Genomic DNA, 23,192 nt, shown 5'->3' with positions numbered 1-23,192 from the left:
ATTTCCACAACGCATTTCAACGGAATAGTTCCGTCTTCTTCAGGTGGCAGTTAACTAGTGGTTGTAGGAGGAGGTACACTAGCACGGCAACGTTTTCCTCCAAATTGTCCTTCAAAGGGACAATTACCTTAGGCCCATCCACTCATACGGTAGAGCTTTGCGTGGATTCCGGGGCAGAGGGCAACTTCATGTCTTCTGCCTTCCCTTAACGGCATGCAATTGGAGCGCCCCCAGACGCAGGGCCGTGGGTTACTCGGTGCCGGTCCTCTGCTGACTCAGTTCTGGGGATGTCACGATGGCTGGACCTGGTCCGTGACCCTGCTAAGGGGCGTCCAATGAAAGGTGATACGAGTTTGTCAAGGTTTTGTGACGCCACCTGTGGTATTCGGTCAGGGTGACCGACGCTGCTTGGGGCCCACTGGGGTGATGTGATGGCAGCTAGATGGTAAACCTTCCCACAGGTGAAGTGTGTCCCCAGGGCTTCCCAGTAGTGTAGGTGGCGATGATGTGAGGCGCAGTTAATAACGAGGACACAGGGTTGCAGTCTCTTTACCTTTTTACTGAAGTCTTCAGGATCCTCAATCCAGAGCACTGTTAACAGGGCTGTATGAGACCGGCCGGTCCGAAGGCACATCCAGAGTTCCCTTTGCAGATGGAAATCAGTGCCTACCACTAGTGCCTGTGTGTTGTAGTTGTTCCCTGCTGAGCATTCGGGATAGTCCTCACAACTCTCGTGTTCGTTCTTTCTCTCTCTCTCTCTCTCTCCGTCCCCCAGATAATATGGATAGGACGCACCCGTTTGTCGGGAAGGCTCGGAGCTATTCTGGGACCCTAGAGACGCCCCTCTCCACGCGTTGCCCCCTATGTCTGCTTAGGTGATGTAAGGTAGACAGCTAACCTATAATTAACTGTCCTGCGGTATTTGAAGTAAGGCATAAAGTCAGTCACTTCCTCGATGTTCCGGGCACCGGCTACGCGCCTCAGTAGGATGTTGCCGTTCTCCGGGCATGACTCCTACTGGCTCTCCTTTGTGCTTGATCTCGTTTCTCACTGTCCACAATATCCTTCACTTCGTGTCTCTTTCTTAGGATACCGCCACGGGTAGTGCAGGCGCAGTTCCGCAACGTTCTGTTCTTGTCGCTAGGTACCTGCCAGGTTCCCACGCCTGACAGGGACCCCCCTGAATCTTCTCCCTGCAACACCCCCTGCCACGGGATGTTGCCTGAATCCAACCCAGTCAGCTTCTGACTAACTTCCTATCCAACCCCTAGTTTTACCAGTGTGAGGAGTGGCCTAATAAATAAAACGTTTTGCTCCCCCTAGTGGCCGGAGTGTGAAGTGTAATGTGTGCTGGTGATACCTGGTCAGATCAACTCCTTTAATGCCATCAGACGTACCATCACTCCCCTTAGTGGCAGAGCGACGTTACTGCAACGACCAGGTCTCTGGGGCACTGCACAATACCTCTGGTGATGCTCGCCAAACAAGTGACCGTACGAGTGGTGAATGGGTCGACACTGCCCTCACAGATAACAGACCAGACCATCCGATTTACTCTTTCTATGTCGCCATCCCATCAGGAAATTATCTCCCTGCTAGTCATTCCCAAGGTAATTGATGAGGTCCTGTTAGGGATACCATTGCTATGCTACCACTCCCCTCATATAGAGTGGTCCTCTGGGAGAATTCTGGGATGGAGTGAATCCTGTGAGGGTAGATATCAGAGGGAGTGCGTTCAGGTTGCTACTACTGAAGTACCCGCAGATCTTTCCTCTCTCCCCAAGCACTATTGGCCCTATGCGGACGTGTTCTCCAAGAGGGCTGCGGAGACCCTTCCGCCCCACCGCCCCTATGACTGTCCTATTGACCTCTTGCCTGGTGCAGAGCCTCCCCGGGGTCGAGTCTATACCTTATCTCTCCCGGAGACTGAGGCGATGTCCTGGAGAATCTGGCAAGAGGATTCATTTGGAAGTCAGTGTCACCTGCAGGGGCGGGGTTCTTATTGGTGCAGAAAAAGAACAGAGAATTACGTCCATGCCTAGATTACAGAGGTCTTAACGCTATCACCGTTAAGAACAAGAGTCCTCTGCCCCTGATATCTGAGTTCTTCGATAGTTTGCGGGGAGCAAGAGTATTTACTAAGCTTGATCTGCGGGTTGCTTACAACTTGATTCGCATCCGTGAGGGGGACGAATGGAAGACGGCATTTAACACCAGGGACGGGCACTATTAATACCTGGTGATGCCCTTTGGGCTTTATAATACTCCTGCCATTTTCCAAGACTTTGTGAACGACATCTTCTGGGATCTGTTATCCACCTCGGTCGTAGTCTATCTGGATGATATTCTCATCTACTCTCCAGATATAGACTCCCACCGGAGAGATGTTTGCAAAGTCTAAGACCTCCTACGGGCATACTCCTTCTATGCCATGTTGGAGAAGTGTGTGTTTGAGCAGGAGTCCTTGCCTTTCTTGGGCTATATCATCTCCGCCCAGGGATTGACTACGGATCCTGCCAAGCTACAGGCTGTGATGGACTGGCAAGAACCCCATTCTCTCAAAGCGGTGCAGCGCTTTATAGGGTTAATTAACTATTATCGCCTGTTCATTCCCCACTTCTCTACTCTGGTAGCTCCCTTGGTAGCCCTCACCAATAAGGGAGCAAATCCCAAATTGTGGTCGGAGGAGGTCTCCAAGGCCTTCCTCTCTATTAAGTCCCACTTTGCTAGCGCTCCCATTCTACATCGCCCCGATGTAGATAATCCTTTCATAATGGAGGTGGATGCCTCATCTGTCAGTGCTGGAGCAGTCCTATTCCAAAAGGATGCTCAAGGTCAGACGCATCCTTGCTTCTTTTTCTCTAAGATCTTCACACCAGTGGAGAGGAATTATTCCATCAGGGACAGGGAGTTGTTAGCTATGAAGTTGGCTTTTTCGGAGTGGAGACACCTCCTGGAGGGGGCTCGTTTTCCCTTCCAAGTCTATACCGACCACAAAAATTTGGTTTACTTGCAGACTGCCCAGCGGCTAAATTCTCGCCAGGCTAGATGGTCCTTGTTCTTCTCCCATTTCCACTTCACTCTCCATTATATTTCCGGGGAGAAGAACATCCATGCCGACGCTCTCTCCCACTCCGTAGTATCATCAGTGGAGGGGGAGGAGGAGCCTTGGTTAGCCTGTCATGGCCTGTCATAAACGATGGTGGGATGGTGGTCTGGCATTTATTTCCTTCAGTGACGTCACCGCTAATCGGGCGCTGTGACAGACTACCAAGAAACACCTCCCTGGACCTTCCTTAGGTGTGCCCCTACACAACCTGGGTTTTTTCGCCCCCTTTTGACTACGTTTGGACCTGGCACGCCGGGGGTGAGGATTCTGTCATGGTCCGCTCCAGGCGCCATCTTCCTTCATCTCAGTGACGTTACCGCTAATCAGGCGGTGTCATAAACTACAACGGAACACCTCCCTGAACCTTCCCTGGGTGAGCCCCTACCCTATCGGGGGTTTTGCCCCCTTTTAACTGTATTTGCACCTAGCATACCGGGGTGAAGCTTCTACCACAGACCGCTCCAGGCACCATCTTCCTCCCCTTCAGTGATGTCATCGCTGCTTGCGATATTCTAGTAAGTGCTCAAATTGCTTCGGAACCACTTCAGAAGACTTCCTTGGGGTTGCCCCTTGTGAATCGGGGGGTCTGGGATCTATTTTGCTTCTGTTTTAATTGGGCACACCGCCTGGGTAGATCCTGTCAAGGACCATTGTTTCCATCTACTGGAGGCTGCTCTGTCTTTACATAATATTGATTGATTGCTTGCTTGGTTTCATTAAGGTTGGGGAACAGATCTTTTTGGTACATTTCTTTTTAGCAGTTACTTTTAATAAAGTGGGAGTTGGTTGTGATTAATGTAATAATTATAAAATATTTATAAAAATAATAGAATAACTGAATATATTAAATTCAATACACATAAATAATAATAATAATAATTATATAAAGCTTATAACAAATTTGTATTGTATATTTATATATCTACCTATTTACCGTATATACTCGAGTATAAGCCGAGATTTTCAGCCCATTTTTTTGGGCTGAAAGTCCCCCTCTCGGCTTATACTCGAATCATACCCAGGGGTCGGCAGGGGACGGGGAGCGGGGGCTATCTAATTATACTTACCTACTCCTGGCGCAGTCCCTGCACGTCCCTGCTTCTTCCAGTGCTGCATATTCTTCCTGTACTGAGCGGTCACATGGTATCACTCATTACAGTAATGAATATGCGGGGCTCCACCTCCCATAGGGGTGGAGCGGCATATTCATTACTGTAATGAGCGGTAACGGTGACCGCTCAGTACAGGAAGAATATGCAGCGCCGGGGAAGCAGGGACTGCACCGCGCCAGGAGCTGGTAAGTATACAGGGAGGGGGAGCGCAGCGCTGCGTGATATTTACCTCTCCTCGTTTCGGTGCGGCTCCATCTTCAGCGTCCTCTGGCTGTGACGCTCAGGTCAGAGGGCGCGATGACGTGGTCAGTGCGCGCCCTCTGCTGAACGTCAGTGCTAGACGGAACCGCACCCGAACGAGGAGCAGGTGAAAGTGCCGGGGTCCTGAGCGACGGAGAGGTGAGTATGTGATTTTTTTTATCGCAGCCACAGCATATGGGGAAAGTGACTGTATGGATCATCTTATGGGGCCATAACATTTGTGCAGCACTATAAAGGGCAAGTCACTGTATGGGGCATCTTATGGGGCCATAACGATTGTGCAGCACTATAAGGGGCAAGTGACTGTATGGAGCATCTTATGGGGCCATTACGATTGTGCAGCACTATAATGGGGCAAGTGTCTGTATGGAGCATCTTATGGGGCCATAATGTTTGTGCAGCATTATATGGGGCAAGTGACTGTACGGAGCATCTTATGGGGCCATAACGTTTGTGCAGCATTATATTGGGCAAATGTGTCTATGGAGCATCTTATGGGGCCCTTATTACCCTTTATGCAGGATTATATGGGGCATATTTTAATATGGAGCATCTTATGGAGCCCATCAAACTTTATGGAGCATTATATGGGGCTCCTGATTCAGTATGGATATTCAAAAACACTTAACCTACTGATGTCTCAATTAATTTTACTTTTATTGGTATCTATTTTTACTTTTGACATTTACCGGTAGCTGCTGCATTTTCCACCCTAGGCTTATACTCGAGTCATTAAGTTTTCCCAGGTTTTTTGTGGCAAAATTAAGGGGGGTCAGCTTATACTCGGGTCGGCTTATGCTCCCTCAATTCTCCTTTTGGGGGTGTGGCTGTAATTGTCTAGTCAATTGGTACTCATCTGAGCACATTGTGATGGGACCTTGTCTTACCTTCAATCACTTTTTTATAATACCTCTAGACACCATGAGTCACCTCACCTCTAAATTGCCTATGGCTAGATCTTCCGGTTCCTCTAGAGCTCAAAAACAAAATAAGGACCCACAGGCTAATTGTAGTTCTTCAAGGGACTTGGTTAATTTGCTGAGTCCAGTTAAGTCTCATTCTCCTATTGAGAGAGAGCTCTCACAGTCCTCTATCAAGGCCCTCTCTCATTCCGCGTCCACACCTAAAGCTTGCTTAGCAGAGCTCGGTGTGGAACTTCCCTCTTCACTCATTCCTATTGAGACCATGGACCTCTCTTCCTCTTCAAAGAGGAAGGGTTCCTCGAGTTGGGGGGGACGCGGTCCTCTATTACCAATTCTTCGGAAGAGGACTTTACTAATTACTCTCCCAATCCTAGTCCAAAAAAGTCCAAGCCAAGGACCGAGGAACCATCTGTGTCTTCCCTGTCTTGTACCTTTCATGATGCAATGTCGCTTGAGGCGTGTATGAATACTCTGGTTGATAAACTTAGCGCCAGATTGCGTCTTGATATGGACAACCAGACAAAAATATTTCAGGAGACTCTCGAATTTTTCACTTCTCAGTTGGATAACCATGAAGTTAGACTGGGAGAATTGGAAAAGGCACATGCATTTTCCCTAAAGGAACAGTCTGACTCTAAGTCAGAGATTAGTCAGTTGAAGCTTAAGTTGGCAGATCTAGAGGACAGATCCCGTCGTAACAACGTTAAAATTAGAGGTATATCTGAAGATATCTCGCCCATTAAGCTCCCTGAGTTTGTTAAGGGAATTTTTAGGAGGATGATTCCCAATCTTTCGGATACGGATATCATTATAGATTGTATCCATCGTCTTCCTATGCCTCCTTCTGTCCCTAAAGACCTCCCTAGAGATGTTATCATGAAAATTCACTTTTATCATATTAAAGAGGAAATACAAAACCTGGTCAAAATTAAAGGAGGATTCCTGGAACCCTATCACCATCTTAAGTTGTTTGCTGACCTGTCCAAAGCAACTATTGAGGGTCGTAGGCACTTTAGATCACTTACCTCCGTTCTGAGAGAGAAAGGCCTTCCTTACAGGTGGGGTTTTCCTCTGAGGCTCATCTTTAATTATAGGGGGAAAAATGCAGTGTTTCTTACACCTGAGGAGGGTCTCCTATTCTTGAAATCCCACGGTGTTATTTCTTCTGTTCCTGCATCTATTTCCACAGGTTCAGGCCATGTCACTTGAGCTCAATTTGTCCTTTTTTGATTTGCGTACCTGGGTTTTCTAATATTGTATGATATTGTGCTTCTAATTCATTTGTTCAATCTTAAATATTTGTTATTGGTACTAATGAGGGTCTCCTTGGCCTTGCGCTGCACGGACTTTTCCCCAGGTACAAGAAGGAGAGCCATTTTCTTGGTTTCCCGCTAATGCTCTAGTACTGTAAAGTTTAAAGTTTGTACTTTTCTTTGTCTATTTAGTCTTGGCAGTTATTTCTTTTTCTTGTTACTTTCCAGCCAGTGATTGCCTACTGACGCCAATTTTTTTTTCTCTCATGGTGCTTTTTTTGGATACCTATAATGTGAGAGGTCTTAATAGCCCGGATAGACGTTTTTCCTCTCAGAGGGAAATTAATAAATCTATTGCGGATCAGATGTGCCTGCAAGAGACTAAATTTAAGATACATAATCATCCTGCATTTGCCCTAAAAAATTACCCACATGTTTTTGAAGCCTCGGGTCCCTCTAAAGGGGCAGGCGTTATAACCCTGATCAGAGACTCCTTGTCATTTGAACTATTGGAGGAATTGGTTGATGTGAATGGGCATTTTCATGTCCTTGTTTGCAAGTTAAATTCCCAAATTTACACAATTGTAAATATTTATGCTCCTAACTAGATGGTGGCCCGATTCTAACGCATTGGGTATTCTAGAATATGCATGTCCACCTAGTATATTGCACAGCCCACGTAGTATATTGCCCAGCCATGTAGTATATTGCCCAGCCATGTAGTATATTGCCCAATTACGAAGTATATTGCCCAGTGACGTAGTATATTGCCCAATTACGAAGTATATTGCCCAGTTACGTAGTATACAGCACAGAGCCACGTAGTATATTGCCCAGTGACGTAATATATTGCCCAGTTACGTAGTATACAGCACAGAGCCACGTAATATATTGCCCAGTGACGTAGTATACAGCACAGAACCACATAGTATATTGCCCAGCCATGTAGTATATTGCCCAGTGGCGTAATATACAGCACAGAGCCACGTAGTATATTGCACAGCGACGTAGTATACAGCACAGAACCACATAGTATATTGCCCAGCTACGTAGTATATTGACCAGCCACGTAGTATATTGCCCAGCCACGTATGTCACAAGTTAAAAAATAAACATATTCACCTTCCGATCCGAGGGCCCCTTGTAGTTCTGTCACCGCGCGGCAGCTTCCGGTCCCAGGGTGTGATGATGTCGCGGTCACCTGACCGTGACGTCATGGCAGGTCCTTCTCGCGCAGGCGCGCAGGACCTGTGATGACGTTGCGGTCACATGACCGTGACTTCATGGCAGGTGCAGCGCCCCAGAGTCCTTGTCGTTGCAGTAATGTCACTCTGCCACTAAGGGGAGTGTTGTTATGCCTGATTGCACTAAAGGAGTTCACCTGACCAGGTATCACAGTCACACATTACACTTCACACTCCGGCCACCAGGGGGAGCAAAAGGCACTATGTATTAGGCCACTCCTCACACTCTGGTAAAACTGGGGGTTGTATAGGAAGTTGGAGAGAACGCAGCCTGGCAGAGCTCCAGGGAGGAAGTGTCAGGGGTGGGTTCCTGGCAGGTACCTAGCAGAAAGAACAGAACATGACGGAGCCGCGCCTGCACTACCTTGCGGCGGCATCCTAAGAAAGAACACAAAGTGAAGGATATTGTGGAGAAGTGAGAAACGAGATCACAGCACAAAGGAGAACCAGTAGGAGTCGTGCCCCGAGATCGGCAACATACTACTGAGGCGCGTAGGCGGTGGCCGGAACGCCGAGGAAGTAACTGACTCCAAGCATTACTTCAAACAGTGGCAGGACAGTTGATTACAGGTTTGCTCTCTACCTTAAATCACCTAAGCAGACATAGGGGGCAAACGTGGAGAGGGGCGTCTCTAGGGTCCCAGAATAGCTCCGAGCCTTCCTGTCAAACGGGTGCGTCCTAGCCAGATAAACTTGGGGGACGGAGAAGAGAAAGAACTGATACGAGAGTTGTGAGGACTATCCCGTGGTGCTCAGCAGGGAAGGACTACAACACACAGGTGCTAGTGGTAGGCACTGATTTCCACCTGCAAAGGGAACTCTGGATGTGCCTTCGGACTGGCCGGTCTCAGCCAGCCCTGTTAGCAGTGCTCTGGATTGCGGATCCTGAAGTCTTCAGTAACAAGGTAAAGAGTCTGCAACCCTGTGTCCTCGTTATTAACGGCGCCTCACATCATCGCCACCTATACTACTGGGAAGCCCTGGGGAAGCACTTCACCTGTGGGAAGGTATTCCATCTAGCTGCCATTACATCACCCCAGTGGACTCCCAAGCAGCGTCGGTCACCCTGACTGAATACCACAGGTGGCGTCACGAACCCTTGACAAACTTTCATCACCTCTTCATTGGAAGCCTCTTAGCAGGGTCACGGACTGGGTCCAGCCACCGTGACAACACTAGAACCGAGTAACCCGCGGCCCTGCCTCTGGGGGCGCTCCAGCAGGTCCTTGTCGCATACCATCATTGCCACCGGAACCTTCCGGTTGCATAGAGCGGCCACCTGAGCGTCTTGAGGAGCGGGAAAGGCAGCGGAAGGTGAGTATATAATGATTTTTTATTTTTTTAATTATTTTTAACATTAGATGTTTTTACTATTGAGGCTGCATAGGCAGCATCAATAGTAAAAACTTGGTCACACAAGGTTAATAGCGGCGGTAACGGAGTGAGTTACCCGCGGCATAACGCGGTCCGTTACCGCCAGCATTAACCCTATGTGAGCGGTGACTGGAGGGGAGTATGCGGGCGCCCGGCAGTGACTGCGGGGAGGAAGGAGCGGCCATTTTCTTCCGGACTGTGCCAGTCGCTGATTGGTCGTGGCTGTTTTGCCACGACCAATCAGCGACTTGGAATTCCATGACAGACAGAGGCGCGACCAATGAATATCGTGTGACAGACAGATAGAAAGACGGAAGTGACCCTTAGACAATTATATAGTAGATAAGGGTCAAATTAAATTTTTAGATAAGTTGCTTAGGCTTAGGAATTTCTGGTGCAGATTCTGCCTCTCCTGGCAGAAAACGCACCTGCGGACTTGTCGCGTTTTTTATGTGGTTCCGCAGCGTTTTTTTGTGCGTTTTTGCTGCGGTTTTCTTGCGGATTTGCTGCGTTTTTTACCCCTGCGGTTTTCTATAATGGAATGGGTACAAAAACGCTGCAGATTCACAAAAAAGAAGTGACATGCTACTTCTTTTAAACCGCAGAGTTTCCACAGCGGATTTTCCGCGAAGTGTGCACAGCGTTTTTTTTTTCTCATTGATTTACATTGTACTGTAAATCAATTGCGGATCTGCAGCGTTTCTGCACCTCAAAAAACGCTGCAGATCCGCAGAGAATCTGTAACGTGGGCACATACCCTTAGGAGACTTTAATTTGGTCACTGATAATATACTTGATGCCTCATCCTCAAATAGGCTTAACTTCCCCTCCTTAAATAATTTATATTATTATATTATATTATATAATACACGTATTTTTCTGACTCCCATTTGTCAGCTTCTCGCATTGATCTGATATTATCAGATGTGTTCTCCCTCCCTAGATTTTCCTCTATATCCATTGGTAATAAATCCATTTCGGATCATGCCCCTATCATTGCCAAATTGATTGAAGGTCACTCTATTAATAATCATCCGTTGTGGAAGTGTAATGCTTCTATTTTTCAAAATCCTACATACAATGAGGAAGTTTCTAGATCTCTTAACCTTTATTTTTCTGAGAATGTGTATGACCCTTCCAAGCCATTCCTCCAGTGGAACGCGCACAAGGCGGTTCTACGTGGCACTCTCATTCATATTCCCGCATTAAAAATTTTAACCGCCAAAAGATTAAACGTTTACAAGCCTTGATTAAAGAGAAGGAGTTGGAGCTGGCATTGGCCAATAGCCCAACTCCTTGTTCCAAAACTTTGACTGATTTATCCCATCTTAGGAATGAATTGAGGGCCACAATTTTTTAATTTTATGACTCTGCGGTCAAAGCTCAATCATTATATGTCCCTTAACAATCCCACTCGTTTTATGTTCAATAAAATTAAAAAGGTTAGAATACCGAATCGACAAGATCATTTCTCCTAAGGGCATTTCTCTCACCCACCCACAGGACATTGCAAATGAATTTGCACAATATTTCAATCAATTATATAATTTGCGGTCTGATCCCTCTCTTCCCATTACAGGTGCGAGATCTGTTGATGACTTTTTGTCTTCTCTCAATCTTCCACAACTTGATTCCATGGATGCAGACTTTTTGGCTGCTCCTTTTACTGCAGAAGAGATTAGTGACACAATAAAACAATTGAAATCTTATAAAGCCCCTGGTCCTGATGGTTATAGCAATAATTATTATAAATCATTCCGTGAAATTCTTGTCCCCCATTTAGTTCAAATTTTCAATGCCGCTGCATCCGTTTGTTCTTTCCCTAGGGAAAATTTGGATGCCACAATTATTCTTATTCCCAAAGCCTCATACTAGTCCTGATCTGATACTTAATTACTGTCCCATTTCATTAATTAATACTGATCTCAAAATTTATTCCAATGTCTTAGATAACCACCTTAACCTTATTTTGACCAAATTAATTTCCACAGACCAGATTGGATCTATCAAGCACCGGCAATCCATTGAAGGTAGCAGGAGGCTGATAAATATTATTAAATTAATTAATTCCCAAAAAATTAACTCCACTTTAATTTCCCTTGATGCAGAGAAATCATTTGATCACTTAAATTGGACTTTTCTCAAATGTTTCCTACAAAAATGTGGCTTTGATTTGGACTTTATAAATAAAATTATGTCTTTATATTGCGATTCTCAGGCAAAAATTTATATTAATAATCACTTTTCTTCCCCATTTCCAATCTCTATTGGTACCCGGCAAGGTTGCCCTCTTTCTCCATTGCTTTGTGCCCTTGCCATAGAGCCATTAGCCCAGCTCATTAGAGATAATCCCTCCATAGAGGGAGTTTGCACGGATTGTAAGGAATTAAAAATCGGTTTATATGCTGATGAGATTCTCCTGTCCCTTACCAATCCTTGTCGTTCTATTCCACATTTGCAAACCCTTCTTAAAAGATTTTCATTTTTTTCACATTTTAAAATAAACAAGTCCAAGTCGAAAATTTTTCAATTTAATCTCACTGATTCTCAAATCCGGAGTACAATGGATATTTCACCCTGGAGTTGGGCGGAGAGGGATATTGTTTATTTGGGTCTGAGATTTTCTAGAAACCTTAGCTCCTTGATTCCCAGCAATTTGGATTCTCTTATTGCTTCCATTTCTAAAGAGTTTAGATTTGATGATGATAAAGTATTATCGTGGTGGGGAAAGTGCCTTAATGTAAAATCAATAATTCTTCCCAAGATTCTCTATGTCTTCAGGTCCCTTTCTTTACTTGTTTCTACTTCCTATTTGACCAGTTTGCAGGCACACCTCAATCTGTTTGTTTGGGGCAACAAAAGAGCTCGTATAGCCTCTAGTTAACTGTATAAACATAAATTGTGTGGAGGTATGGGTCTTCCTAATGTTTCGGCCTATTATTTCTCTAATTTAATTAAACAGAGTCTATATGGGTGGTCTGCGGATCATACACCTTCATGGGTGGAATTGGAATTATATTTTAATAGAAATTCTCCACATTGTAATATTATTATGAATATATTCACCTCTAAGTCTTTGCTTCGGTCTGATCATCCAATATTTGTAGCTGTTTTTGTGGCATGGCGGTAATTTCTCAAAATTAAAAGCGGTTTTGCCAAGATGGAGCTTATGCTGAGGCTTCCCCTCTCTTTTTTGGCTACTGTTTTCTCGTTTGATCTGCATTCATAGTAACATAGTAACATAGTAACATAGTTAGTAAGGCCGAAAAAAGACATTTGTCCATCCAGTTCAGCCTATATTCCATCATAATAAATCCCCAGATCTACGTTCTTCTACAGAACCTAATTGTATGATACAATATTGTTCTGCTCCAGGAAGACATCCAGGCCTCTCTTGAACCCCTCGACTGAGTTCGCCATCACCACCTCCTCAGGCAAGCAATTCCAGATTCTCACTGCCCTAACAGTAAAGAATCCTCTTCTATGTTGGTGGAAAAACCTTCTCTCCTCCAGACGCAAAGAATGCCCCCTTGTGCCCGTCACCTTCCTTGGTATAAACAGATCCTCAGCGAGATATTTGTATTGTCCCCTTATATACTTATACATGGTTATTAGATCGCCCCTCATTCGTCTTTTTTCTAGACTAAATAATCCTAATTTCGCTAATCTATCTGGGTATTGTAGTTCTCCCATCCCCTTTATTAATTTTGTTGCCCTCCTTTGTACTCTCTCTAGTTCCATTATATCCTTCCTGAGCCCAAAACTGGACACAGTACTCCATGTGCGGTCTAACTAGGGATTTGTACAGAGGCAGTATAATGCTCTCATCATGTGTATCCAGACCTCTTTTAATGCACCCCATGATCCTGTTTGCCTTGGCAGCTGCTGCCTGGCACTGGCTGCTCCAGGTAAGTTTATCATTAACTAGGATAGATTTATCTATTTTAATCTTATTTAGCCGGTTTTGCACCTCTTCTTGGGTTAGATTGGTGACCCTTAATATAGGGTTTTCATTGTTTCTTGGGATTTCACCTAGCATTTCATTTTCCACCGTGAATACCGTGGAGAAGAAGGTGTTTAATATGTTAGCTTTTTCCTCGTCATCTACAACCATTCTTTCCTCACTATTTTTTAAGGGGCCTACATTTTCAGTTTTTATTCTTTTACTATTGATATAGTTGAAGAACAGTTTGGGATTAGTTTTACTCTCCTTAGCAATGTGCTTCTCTGTTTCCTTTTTGGCAGCTTTAATTAGTTTTTTAGATAAAGTATTTTTCTCCCTATAGTTTTTTAGAGCTTCAATGGTGCCATCCTGCTTTAGTAGTGCAAATGCTTTCTTTTTACTGTTAATTGCCTGTCTTACTTCTTTGTTTAGCCACATTGGGTTTTTCCTATTTCTAGTCCTTTTATTCCCACAAGGTATAAACCGCTTACACTGCCTATTTAGGATGTTCTTAAACATTTCCCATTTATTATCTGTATTATTAGTTCTGAGGATATTGTCCCAGTCTACCAGATTAAGGGCATCTCTAAGCTGGTCAAACTTTGCCTTTCTAAAGTTCAGTGTTTTTGTGACTCCCTGACAAGTCCCCCTAGTGAAAGACAGGTGATGCCCGACCACCTGCAGATTTGTTATTCTGTCAGGTCTATTAGATAGTATTAGGTCTAAAAGTGCTGCTCCTCTGGTTGGATTCTGCACCAATTGTGAAAGATAATTTTTCTTGGTTATTAGCAGAAACCTGTTGCCTTTATGGGTTTCACAGGTTTCTGTTTCCCAGTTAATATCCGGGTAGTTAAAGTCCCCCATAACCAGGACCTCATTATGGGTTGCAGCTTCATCTATCTGCTTTAGAAGTAGACTTTCCATGGTTTCTGTTATATTTGGGGTTATTCAAATTGGGCTGACTGGTGAATCTCTAAACTACATGACATCTTTGATGGTAACAAGTTTGTGTCATTTACCCACCTTAAAGATAGGTTTGGTGTTCCCTCATCGGCTTTTATGTAGTTTACTATTTTAACCCCTTTACCCCCAAGGGTGGTTTGCACGTTAATGACCGGGCCAATTTTTACAATTCTGACCACTGTCCCTTTATGAGGTTATAACTCTGGAACGCTTCAACGGATCCCAGTGATTCTGACATTGTTTTCTCGTGACATATTGTACTTCATGACAATGGTAAAAATTATTTGATAGTACCTGCGTTTATTTGTGAAAAAATGGAAATTTGGCGAAAATTATGAAAATTTCGCAATTTTCCAACTTTGAATTTTTATGCAATTAAATCACAGAGATATGTCACACAAAATACTTAATAAGTAATATTTCCCACATGTCTACTTTACATCAGCACAATTTTGGAACCAAAATTTTTTTTTGTTAGGGAGTTATAAGGGTTAAAAGTTGACCAGCAATTTCTCATTTCTACAACACCATTTTTTGTTAGGGACCACATCTCATTTGAAGTCATTTTGAGGGGTCTATATGATAGAAAATACCCAAAGCTACACCCCTCAAGGTGCTCAAAACCATATTCAAGAAGTTTATTAACCCTTCTGGTGCTTCACAGGAATTTTTTGAATGTTTAAATAAAAATGAACATTTAACTTTTTTTCACAAAAAATTTAATTCAGCTCCAATTTGTTTTATTTTACCAAGGGTAACAGGAGAAAATGGACCCCAAAAGTTGTTGTACAATTTGTCCTGAGTACGCTGATAGCCCATATGTGGGGGTAAACCACTGTTTGGGCGGATGGGAGAGCTCGGAAGGGAAGGAGCGCCGTTTGACTTTTCAATGCAAAATTGACAGGAATTGAGATGGGACGCCATGTTGCGTTTGAAGAGCCACTGATGTGCCTAAACATTGAAACCCCCCACAAGTGACACCATTTTGGAAAGTAGACCCCCTAAGGAACTTATCTAGAGGTTTGGTGAGCACTTTGACCCACCAAGTGCTTCACAGAAGTTTATAATGTAGAACCGTAAAAATAAAAAATCATATTTTTTCACAAAAATTCTTTTCGCCCCCAATTTTTTATTTTCCCAAGGGTAAGAGAAGAAATTGGACCCCAAAAGTTGTTGTACAATTTGTCCTGAGTACGCTGATAGCCCATATGTGGGGGTAAACCACTGTTTGGGCGGATGGGAGAGCTCGGAAGGGAAGGAGCGCCGTTTGACTTTTCAATGCAAAATTGACAGGAATTGAGATGGGACGCCATGTTGCGTTTGAAGAGCCACTGATGTGCCTAAACATTGAAACCCCCACAAGTGACACCATTTTGGAAAGTAGACCCCCTAAGGAACTTATCTAGAGGTGTGGTGAGCACTTTGACCCACCAAGTGCTTCACAGAAGTTTATAATGCAGAGCCGTAAAAATAAAACAAAATTTTTTCCCACAAAAATTATTTTTTTAGCCCCCAGTTTTGTATTTTCCCGAGGGTAACAGGAGAAATTGGACCCCAAAATTTGTTGCCCAATTTGTCCTGAGTGCGATGATACACCATATGTGGGGGGAACCACTGTTTGGGCACATGGGAGGGCTCGGAAGGGAAGGAGTGCCATTTGAATGCAGACTTAGATGGAATGGTCTGCAGGTGTCACATTGCGTTTGCAGAGCCCCTAATGTACCTAAACAGTAGAAACCCCCCACAAGTGACACCATTTTGGAAAGTAGACCCCCGTAGGAACTTATCTAGATGTGTGCTGAGCGCTTTGACCCACCAAGGGCTTCACAGAAGTTTATAATGGAGAGCTGTAAAAATAAAACAAAAATTTTTTCCCACAAAAATTATTTTTTAGCCCCCAGTTTTGTATTTTTCGGAAGGTAACATGAGAAATTGGACCCCACAATTTGTTGTCCAATTTGTCCTGAGTGCGCTGATACCCCATATGTGGGGGGAACCACTGTTTGGGCGCATGGGAGGGCTCGGAAGGGAAGGAGCTCCATTTGGAATGAGGACTTAGATGGAATGGTCTGCAGGTGTCACATTGCATTTGCAGAGCCCCTAATGTACCTAAACAGTAGAAACCTCCCACAAGTGACACCATTTTGGAAACTAGACCCCCTAAGGAACTCATCTAGATGTGTTGTGATAGCTTTGAACCCCCAAGTGTTTCACTACAGTTTGTAACGCAGAGCCGTGAAAATTTAAAAAAGAAATCTTTCCCCCCAAAATTATTTTTTAGCCCCCAGTTTTGTATTTTCCCGAGGGTAAGAGGAGAAATTCGACCCCAAAAGTTGTTGTCCCCCGTATGTTGGGGGAAACCACCGTTTGAGCGCATGGCAGAGCTCGGAAGGCAAGAAGCGCCATTTGGAATGCAGACTTAGATGGAATGGTCTGCAGGCGTCACATTGCATTTGCAGAACCCCTAATGTACCTAAACAGTAGAAACCCCCCACAAGTGACCCCATATTGGAAACTAGACCCCCCAGGGAACTAATCTAGATGTGTTGTGAGAACTTTGAACCCTCAAGTGTTTCACTACAGTTTATAACGCAGAGCCGTGAAAATAAAAAATCTTTTTTTTTCCCACAAAAATTATTTTTTAGCCCCCAGTTTTGTATTTTCCCAAGGGTAACAGGAGAAATTGGACCCCAAAAGTTGTTGTCCTATTTGTCCTGAGTACGCTGATACCCCATATGTTGGGGTAAACCCCTGTTTGGGCACACGGGAGAGCTCGGAAGGGAAGAAGCACTGTTTTACTTTTTCAACGTAGAATTGGCTGGAATTGAGATCGGACGCCATGTCGCGTTTGGAGAGCCCCTGATGTGCCTAAACAGTGGAAACCCCCCAATTATAACTGAAAACCTAATCCAAACACACCCCTAACCCTAATCCCAACAGTAACCCTAACCACACCTCTAACCCTGACACACCCCTAACCCTAATCCCAACCCTATTCCCAACTGTAAATGTAATCTAAACCCTAACTGTAACTTTAGCCCCAACCCGAACCCTAACTGTAGCCCCAACCCAAACTGTAGCCCTAACCCTACCCCTAACCCTAACCCTAGCCCTAACCCTAGCCCTAACCCTAGCCCTAACCCTAGCCCTAACCCTAACCCTAGCCCTAACCCTAGCCCTAACCCTAGCCCTAACCCTAGCCCTAACCCTAATGGGAAAATGGAAATAAATACATTTTTTTTATTTTTCCCTAACTAAGGGGGTGATGAAGGGGGGTTGATTTACTTTTATAGCGGGTTATTTAGCGGATTTTTATGATTGGCAGCCGTCACACACTGAAAGACGCTTTTTATTGCAAAAAATATTTTTTGCGTTACCACATTTTGAGAGCTATAATTTTTCCATATTTTGGTCCACAGAGTCATGTGAGGTCTTGTTTTTTGCGGGACAAGTTGACGTTTTTATTGGTAACATTTTCAGGCACGTGACTTTTTTGATCGATTTTTATTCCGATTTTTGTGAGGCAGAATGACCAAAAACCAGCTATTCATGAATTTCTTTTGGGGGAGGCGTTTATACCGTTCCGCGTTTGGTAAAATTGATAAAACAGTTTTATTCTTCGGGTCAGTACGATTACAGCGACACCTCATTTATATCATTTTTTTATGTTTTGGCGCTTTTATACGATAAAAACTATTTTATAGAAAAAATAATTATTTTTGCATCGCTTTATTCTCAGGACTATAACTTTTTTATTTTTTTGCTGATGATGCTGTATGGCAGCTCGTTTTTTGCGGGACAAGATGGCGTTTTCAGCGGTACCATGGTTATTTATATCTGTCTTTTTGATCGCGTGTTATTCCACTTTTTGTTCGGCGGTATGATAATAAAGCGTTGTTTTTTGCCTCGTTTTTTTTTTTTTTTCTTACGGTGTTTACTGAAGGGGTTAACTAGTGGGCCAGTTTTATAGGTCGGGCCGTTACGGACGCGGCGATACTAAATATATGTACTTTTATTGTTTTTTTTTTTTTATTTAGATAAAGAAATGTATTTATGGGAATAATATTTTTTTTTTCATTATTTTGGAATATTTTTTTTTATTTTTTTTTACACATTTGAAAAAATTTTTTTTTACTTTTTTACTTTGTCCCGGGGGGGACATCACAGATTGGCGATCTGACAGTTTGCACAGCACCCTGTCAGATCACAGATCTGATAGCAGTGCAGGCTGCTTCACAGTGCCTGCTCTGAGCAGGCTCTGTAAAGCCACCTCCCTCCCTGCATGCTCGAGCCCCGGATCCAAGATGGCCACGGATCCGGGGCTCGAGCAGGCAGGGAGGGAGGTAAGACCCTCGCAGCAACGCGATCACATCGCGTTGCTGCGGGGGGCTCAGGGAAGCCCGCAGGGAGCCCCCTCCCTGCGCGATGCTTCCCTGCACCTCCGGCACATCGCGATCATCTTTGATCGCGGTGCGCCAGGGGTTAATGTGCCGGGGGCGGTCCGTGACCGCTCCTGGCACATAGTGCCAGATGTCAGCTGCGATAGGCAGCTGACACCCGGCCGCGATCGGCGGCGCTCCCCCCGTGAGCGCCGCCGATCGCGCTGGACGTACTATCCCGTCCATGGTCATGGGGGCCCACCCCATCTCGACGGGATAGTACGTCCGATGTCAGAAAGGGGTTAAAGAATTTTTTAAGGCCACTGGTGACTGGTCGCCCTCCTTTATCGGAGCCGGCGATTAATATTTTATGCAACTCCGGTCATAGCATATTTTGGTCTACTCAATATATCTACCAGTGGTTTAATAATGATTTCAAAATTATAAAATCCCCGTACATGAGCAAATGGGAATCTACTTTAAATATTTCTGTAGCTCTAGATGATTGGGAACCAGCCATGTCCTTGACTTATTCTGCCACCATGTCCATGGCTCTTCATAGTAACATAGTAACATAGTTAGTAAGGCCGAAAAAAGACATTTGTCCATCCAGTTCAGCCTATATTCCATCATAATAAATCCCCAGATCTACGTCCTTCTACAGAACCTAATAATTGTATGATACAATATTGTTCTGCTCCAGGAAGACATCCAGGCCTCTCTTGAACCCCTCGATTGAGTTCGCCATCACCAACTCCTCAGGCAAGCAATTCTAGATTCTCACTGCCATAACAGTAAAGAATCCTCTTCTATGTTGGTGGAAAAACCTTCTCTCCTCCAGACGCAAAGAATGCCCCCTTGTGCCCGTCACCTTCCTTGGTATAAACAGATCCTCAGTGAGATATTTGTATTGTCCCCTTATATACTTATACATGGTTATTAGATCGCCCCTCAGTCGTCTTTTTTCTAGACTAAATAATCCTAATTTCGCTAATCTATCTGGGTATTGTAGATCTCCCATCCCCTTTATTAATTTTGTTGCCCTCCTTTGTACTCTCTCTAGTTCCATTATATCCTTCCTGAGCACCGGTGCCCAAAACTGGACACAGTACTCCATGTGCGGTCTAACTAGGGATTTGTACAGAGGCAGTATAATGCTCTCATCATGTGTATCCAGACCTCATTTAATGCACCCCATGATCCTGTTTGCCTTGGCAGCTGCTGCCTGGCACTGGCTGCTCCAGGTAAGTTTATCATTAACTAGGATCCCCAAGTCCTTCTCCCTGTCAGATTTACCCAGTGGTTTCCCATTCAGTGTGTAATGGTGATATTGATTCCTTCTTCCCATGTGTATAACCTTACATTTATCATTGTTAAACCTCATCTGCCACCTTTCAGCCCAAGTTTCCAACTTATCCAGATCCATCTGTAGCAGAATACTATCTTCTCTTGTATTAACTGCTTTACATAGTTTTGTATCATCTGCAAATATCGATATTTTACTGTGTAAACCTTCTACCAGATCATTAATGAATATGTTGAAGAGAACAGGTCCCAATACCGACCCCTGCGGTACCCCACTGGTCACAGTGACCCAGTTAGAGACTATACCATTTATAACCACCCTCTGCTTTCTATCACTAAGCCAGTTACTAACCCATTTACACACATTTTCCCCCAGACCAAACATTCTCATTTTGTGTACCAACCTCTTGTGCGGCACGGTATCAAACGCTTTGGAAAAATCGAGATATACCACGTCCAATGACTCACCGTGGTCCAGCCTATAGCTTACCTCTTCATAAAAACTGATTAGATTGGTTTGACAGGAGCGATTTCTCATAAACCCATGCTGATATGGAGTTAAACAGTTATTCTCATTGAGATAATCCAGAATAACATCCCTCAGAAACCCTTGAAATATTTTACCAACAATAGAGGTTAGACTTACTGGCCTATAATTTTCAGGTTCACTTTTAGAGCCCTTTTTGAATATTGGCACCACATTTGCTATGCGCCAGTCCTGCGAAACAGACCCCGTCGCTATAGAGTCCATAAAAATAAGAAATAATGGTTTATCTATTACATTACTTAGTTCTCTTAGTACTCGTGGGTGTATGCCATCCGGACCCGGAGATTTATCTATTTTAATCTTATTTAGCCGGTTTCGCACCTCTTCTTGGGTTAGATTGGTGACCGTTAATATAGGGTTTTCATTGTTTCTTGGGATTTCACCTAGCATTTCATTTTCCACCGTGAATACCGTGGAGAAGAAGGTGTTTAATATGTTAGCTTTTTCCTTGTCATCTACAACCATTCTTTCCTCACTATTTTTTAAGGGGCCTACATTTTCAGTTTTTATTCTTTTACTATTGATATAGTTGAAGAACAGTTTGGGATTAGTTCTACTCTCCTTAGCAATGTGCTTCTCTGTTTCCTTTTTGGCAGCTTTAATTAGTTTTTTAGATAAAGTATTTTTCTCCCTATAGTTTTTTAGAGCTTCAATGGTGTATTCTTATTTCTGAGGATATTGTCCCAGTCTACCATGAGTCTTATTTTAAGCTTATCTGTAGGTGGTATTATTCACCGTCTCGCTTAGCATTTATTAATCCTTCCAATTCCCCTCTCTGCTGGAGGGATTGTGGACATCATGGTAGCCTTTCCCATTTGTTTTGGTTTTGTCCACGTATTAGACCGTTTTGGGATGAAATCTCTTCTTATTTCTATTATATTAAAATGTTCAGATTTTTCTCTGTCTCCTGCTCTCGTTGAATGCAGATCAATTGATTGCACCTTTTAGGAAACTTGTCATACATCTGCTTTTAGTTTCTAAGAATGCTATTGCTTTTTTTTTGGAAATCTCCTAAAGTACCCTCTTCACAAGAAATTATTGACAAGCTGGCTTTGCATAAATCCTATGAGCAAAAATTTGCGTTACTGAATGGCTGCTTTCCTTCCTTTTTGAAAAAATGGTCTTGCTGGCTGGAAATATTTCCATAAGAATTTACTGTATTTATTGTTTTGCTATTTTATTTTATTCTATTTTTACTTTTAAGCTTCATGAATGTTTTATGTCATTGCATTTATGTTAACCCTGCTCTCTCTATGTCTTGTTTTGGTTGAAAATGTTAATAAAGTTGTTTGGAAAACAAACAAAAAAAAGAAATCACCAATACAATGAATCGAACGTTGGTCAATACATCATTAATGTAAGAAAAAAGGAAGAGTGTCATTCTTTATATAAATGGAAGCAATATAACAGATGTCACAACATTAGACAATTTCGGTATAGCTACAGTAGGAACGTAAGAGAAAAGGAAAAAGAACGAAAAAAGAGAAAAAAAGGGGGAAGGACTGGTGTAAAGAGAAGGGAGGATGAGGGGGGTTACAGGTCCGTTGGTAGGTCGGCTAATTCGTATGCTTATATGTAAGGTCTTACATAGACAAGGAAATAAATTTGTAGGAATCTCTATAGGATTTCCAAGGTTTCCCGACACGGAGAAAAGAGGGAAGGTTATATGTAGAGAGTGCTGCCAATTCCTCAATATGGTACAATTGATCATTCTTTAAGACCAACTGATTTTTGCTTGGAATATTGGGTGAACACCATAAGATCACATAACATCAGGAGCTTGCCCGCTGTTAAAATAAAAGAAGCAAGCTTAGATATGCATTTATTGTCTGGAGCTTTAGGCATAGTTAAGAAAATATGCTCAGGTTTTAAAGAAAAGCGGGCATTTAACACTTCAGTCAGAGTGTGGATCACAACCTCCCAAAATTTTTGTATACTTTGCAAAGACCACCAACATGAAGGTATGTACCATGTAATGATGCGGTAGCAACCGTAGCCGTGAAGAGACAGTGACCCACAAAGTTCCAACATAAAGTCTCTTTAATGTGTTTCCTCACAGCATTAAAGTCCAATTCACACACACGTGCATATCGTTTCTGTGCATATAACTTCAGTGTATATTATCAGTGTTCAGTTCACACCACTTCATAGCACTACATATCATATGGCTTTTAGATTGCAGTCCCTAAACACGCCAGACCTCTCCTTGTCCAGTATCCGTGGGGAGACCGCACACCATATTACAGTCTCCATACACAGCCTCATATGTTGCAGATACTACACATGCCAGCCCTCCACTGACTAGTTCCCGTGGGTGTCCTGCATCACTGTATCACAGTCTCTCTACTCACACAGCTGTACACAGCCCAGGATAACCTCCGGATAGCAGCTGGGCACCATATCCACCTGTTTGCAATCGGTACCCATGCCAGTCCTTTTTCGGGCACAGGACATCCACCTCCGGGCACAGGACTGTCCACATTCAAGACCAGTACCATGGACGACTTGCATCGCTGTATGTGCTGCGGGTGCCAGGCTATTCAGCAGCCCTGGGTGCTGGCTCTGCTGGCCTGTGCCTCCATGCACACCAGCACACACTAGACTGACACTGACATTGCACCTCACACCTGACACACCCATACCCATTACTGCAGGGTTTTAACACACAAACCTGTGGCCTTCAGCCATATGGAAAACCTGGACTGGAAATCCGTCTCCATGCACAACCTGGGGAAAACACACAGCGACCCCTACCTGTGACACGAGTCATTACCTCACA

The 23,192-nt window shown here is 43.8% G+C and overlaps 1 protein-coding gene across 1 annotated transcript in view; it reads left to right on the top strand.

Moving 5' to 3' along the window:
- Positions 1-5,849: 5,849 nt before the first annotated feature.
- The window catches only part of LOC138666560 (gastrula zinc finger protein XlCGF53.1-like), a 32,609-nt gene continuing 15,266 nt past the window's right edge, over positions 5,850-23,192 (top strand). Inside the window, exons 1-3 of the mRNA XM_069754765.1 lie at positions 5,850-6,463; positions 10,220-10,323; positions 10,856-11,005. Coding sequence (XP_069610866.1) covers positions 5,850-6,463; positions 10,220-10,323; positions 10,856-11,005 — 868 coding nt within the window. The remainder of the gene's footprint in view (positions 6,464-10,219; positions 10,324-10,855; positions 11,006-23,192) is intronic.

Source organism: Ranitomeya imitator, chromosome 2 (assembly GCF_032444005.1).
Source record: "Ranitomeya imitator isolate aRanImi1 chromosome 2, aRanImi1.pri, whole genome shotgun sequence".
Taxonomy (NCBI): Eukaryota; Metazoa; Chordata; class Amphibia; order Anura; family Dendrobatidae; genus Ranitomeya; species Ranitomeya imitator.
This window is presented reverse-complemented; position numbering and strand designations above follow the sequence as displayed.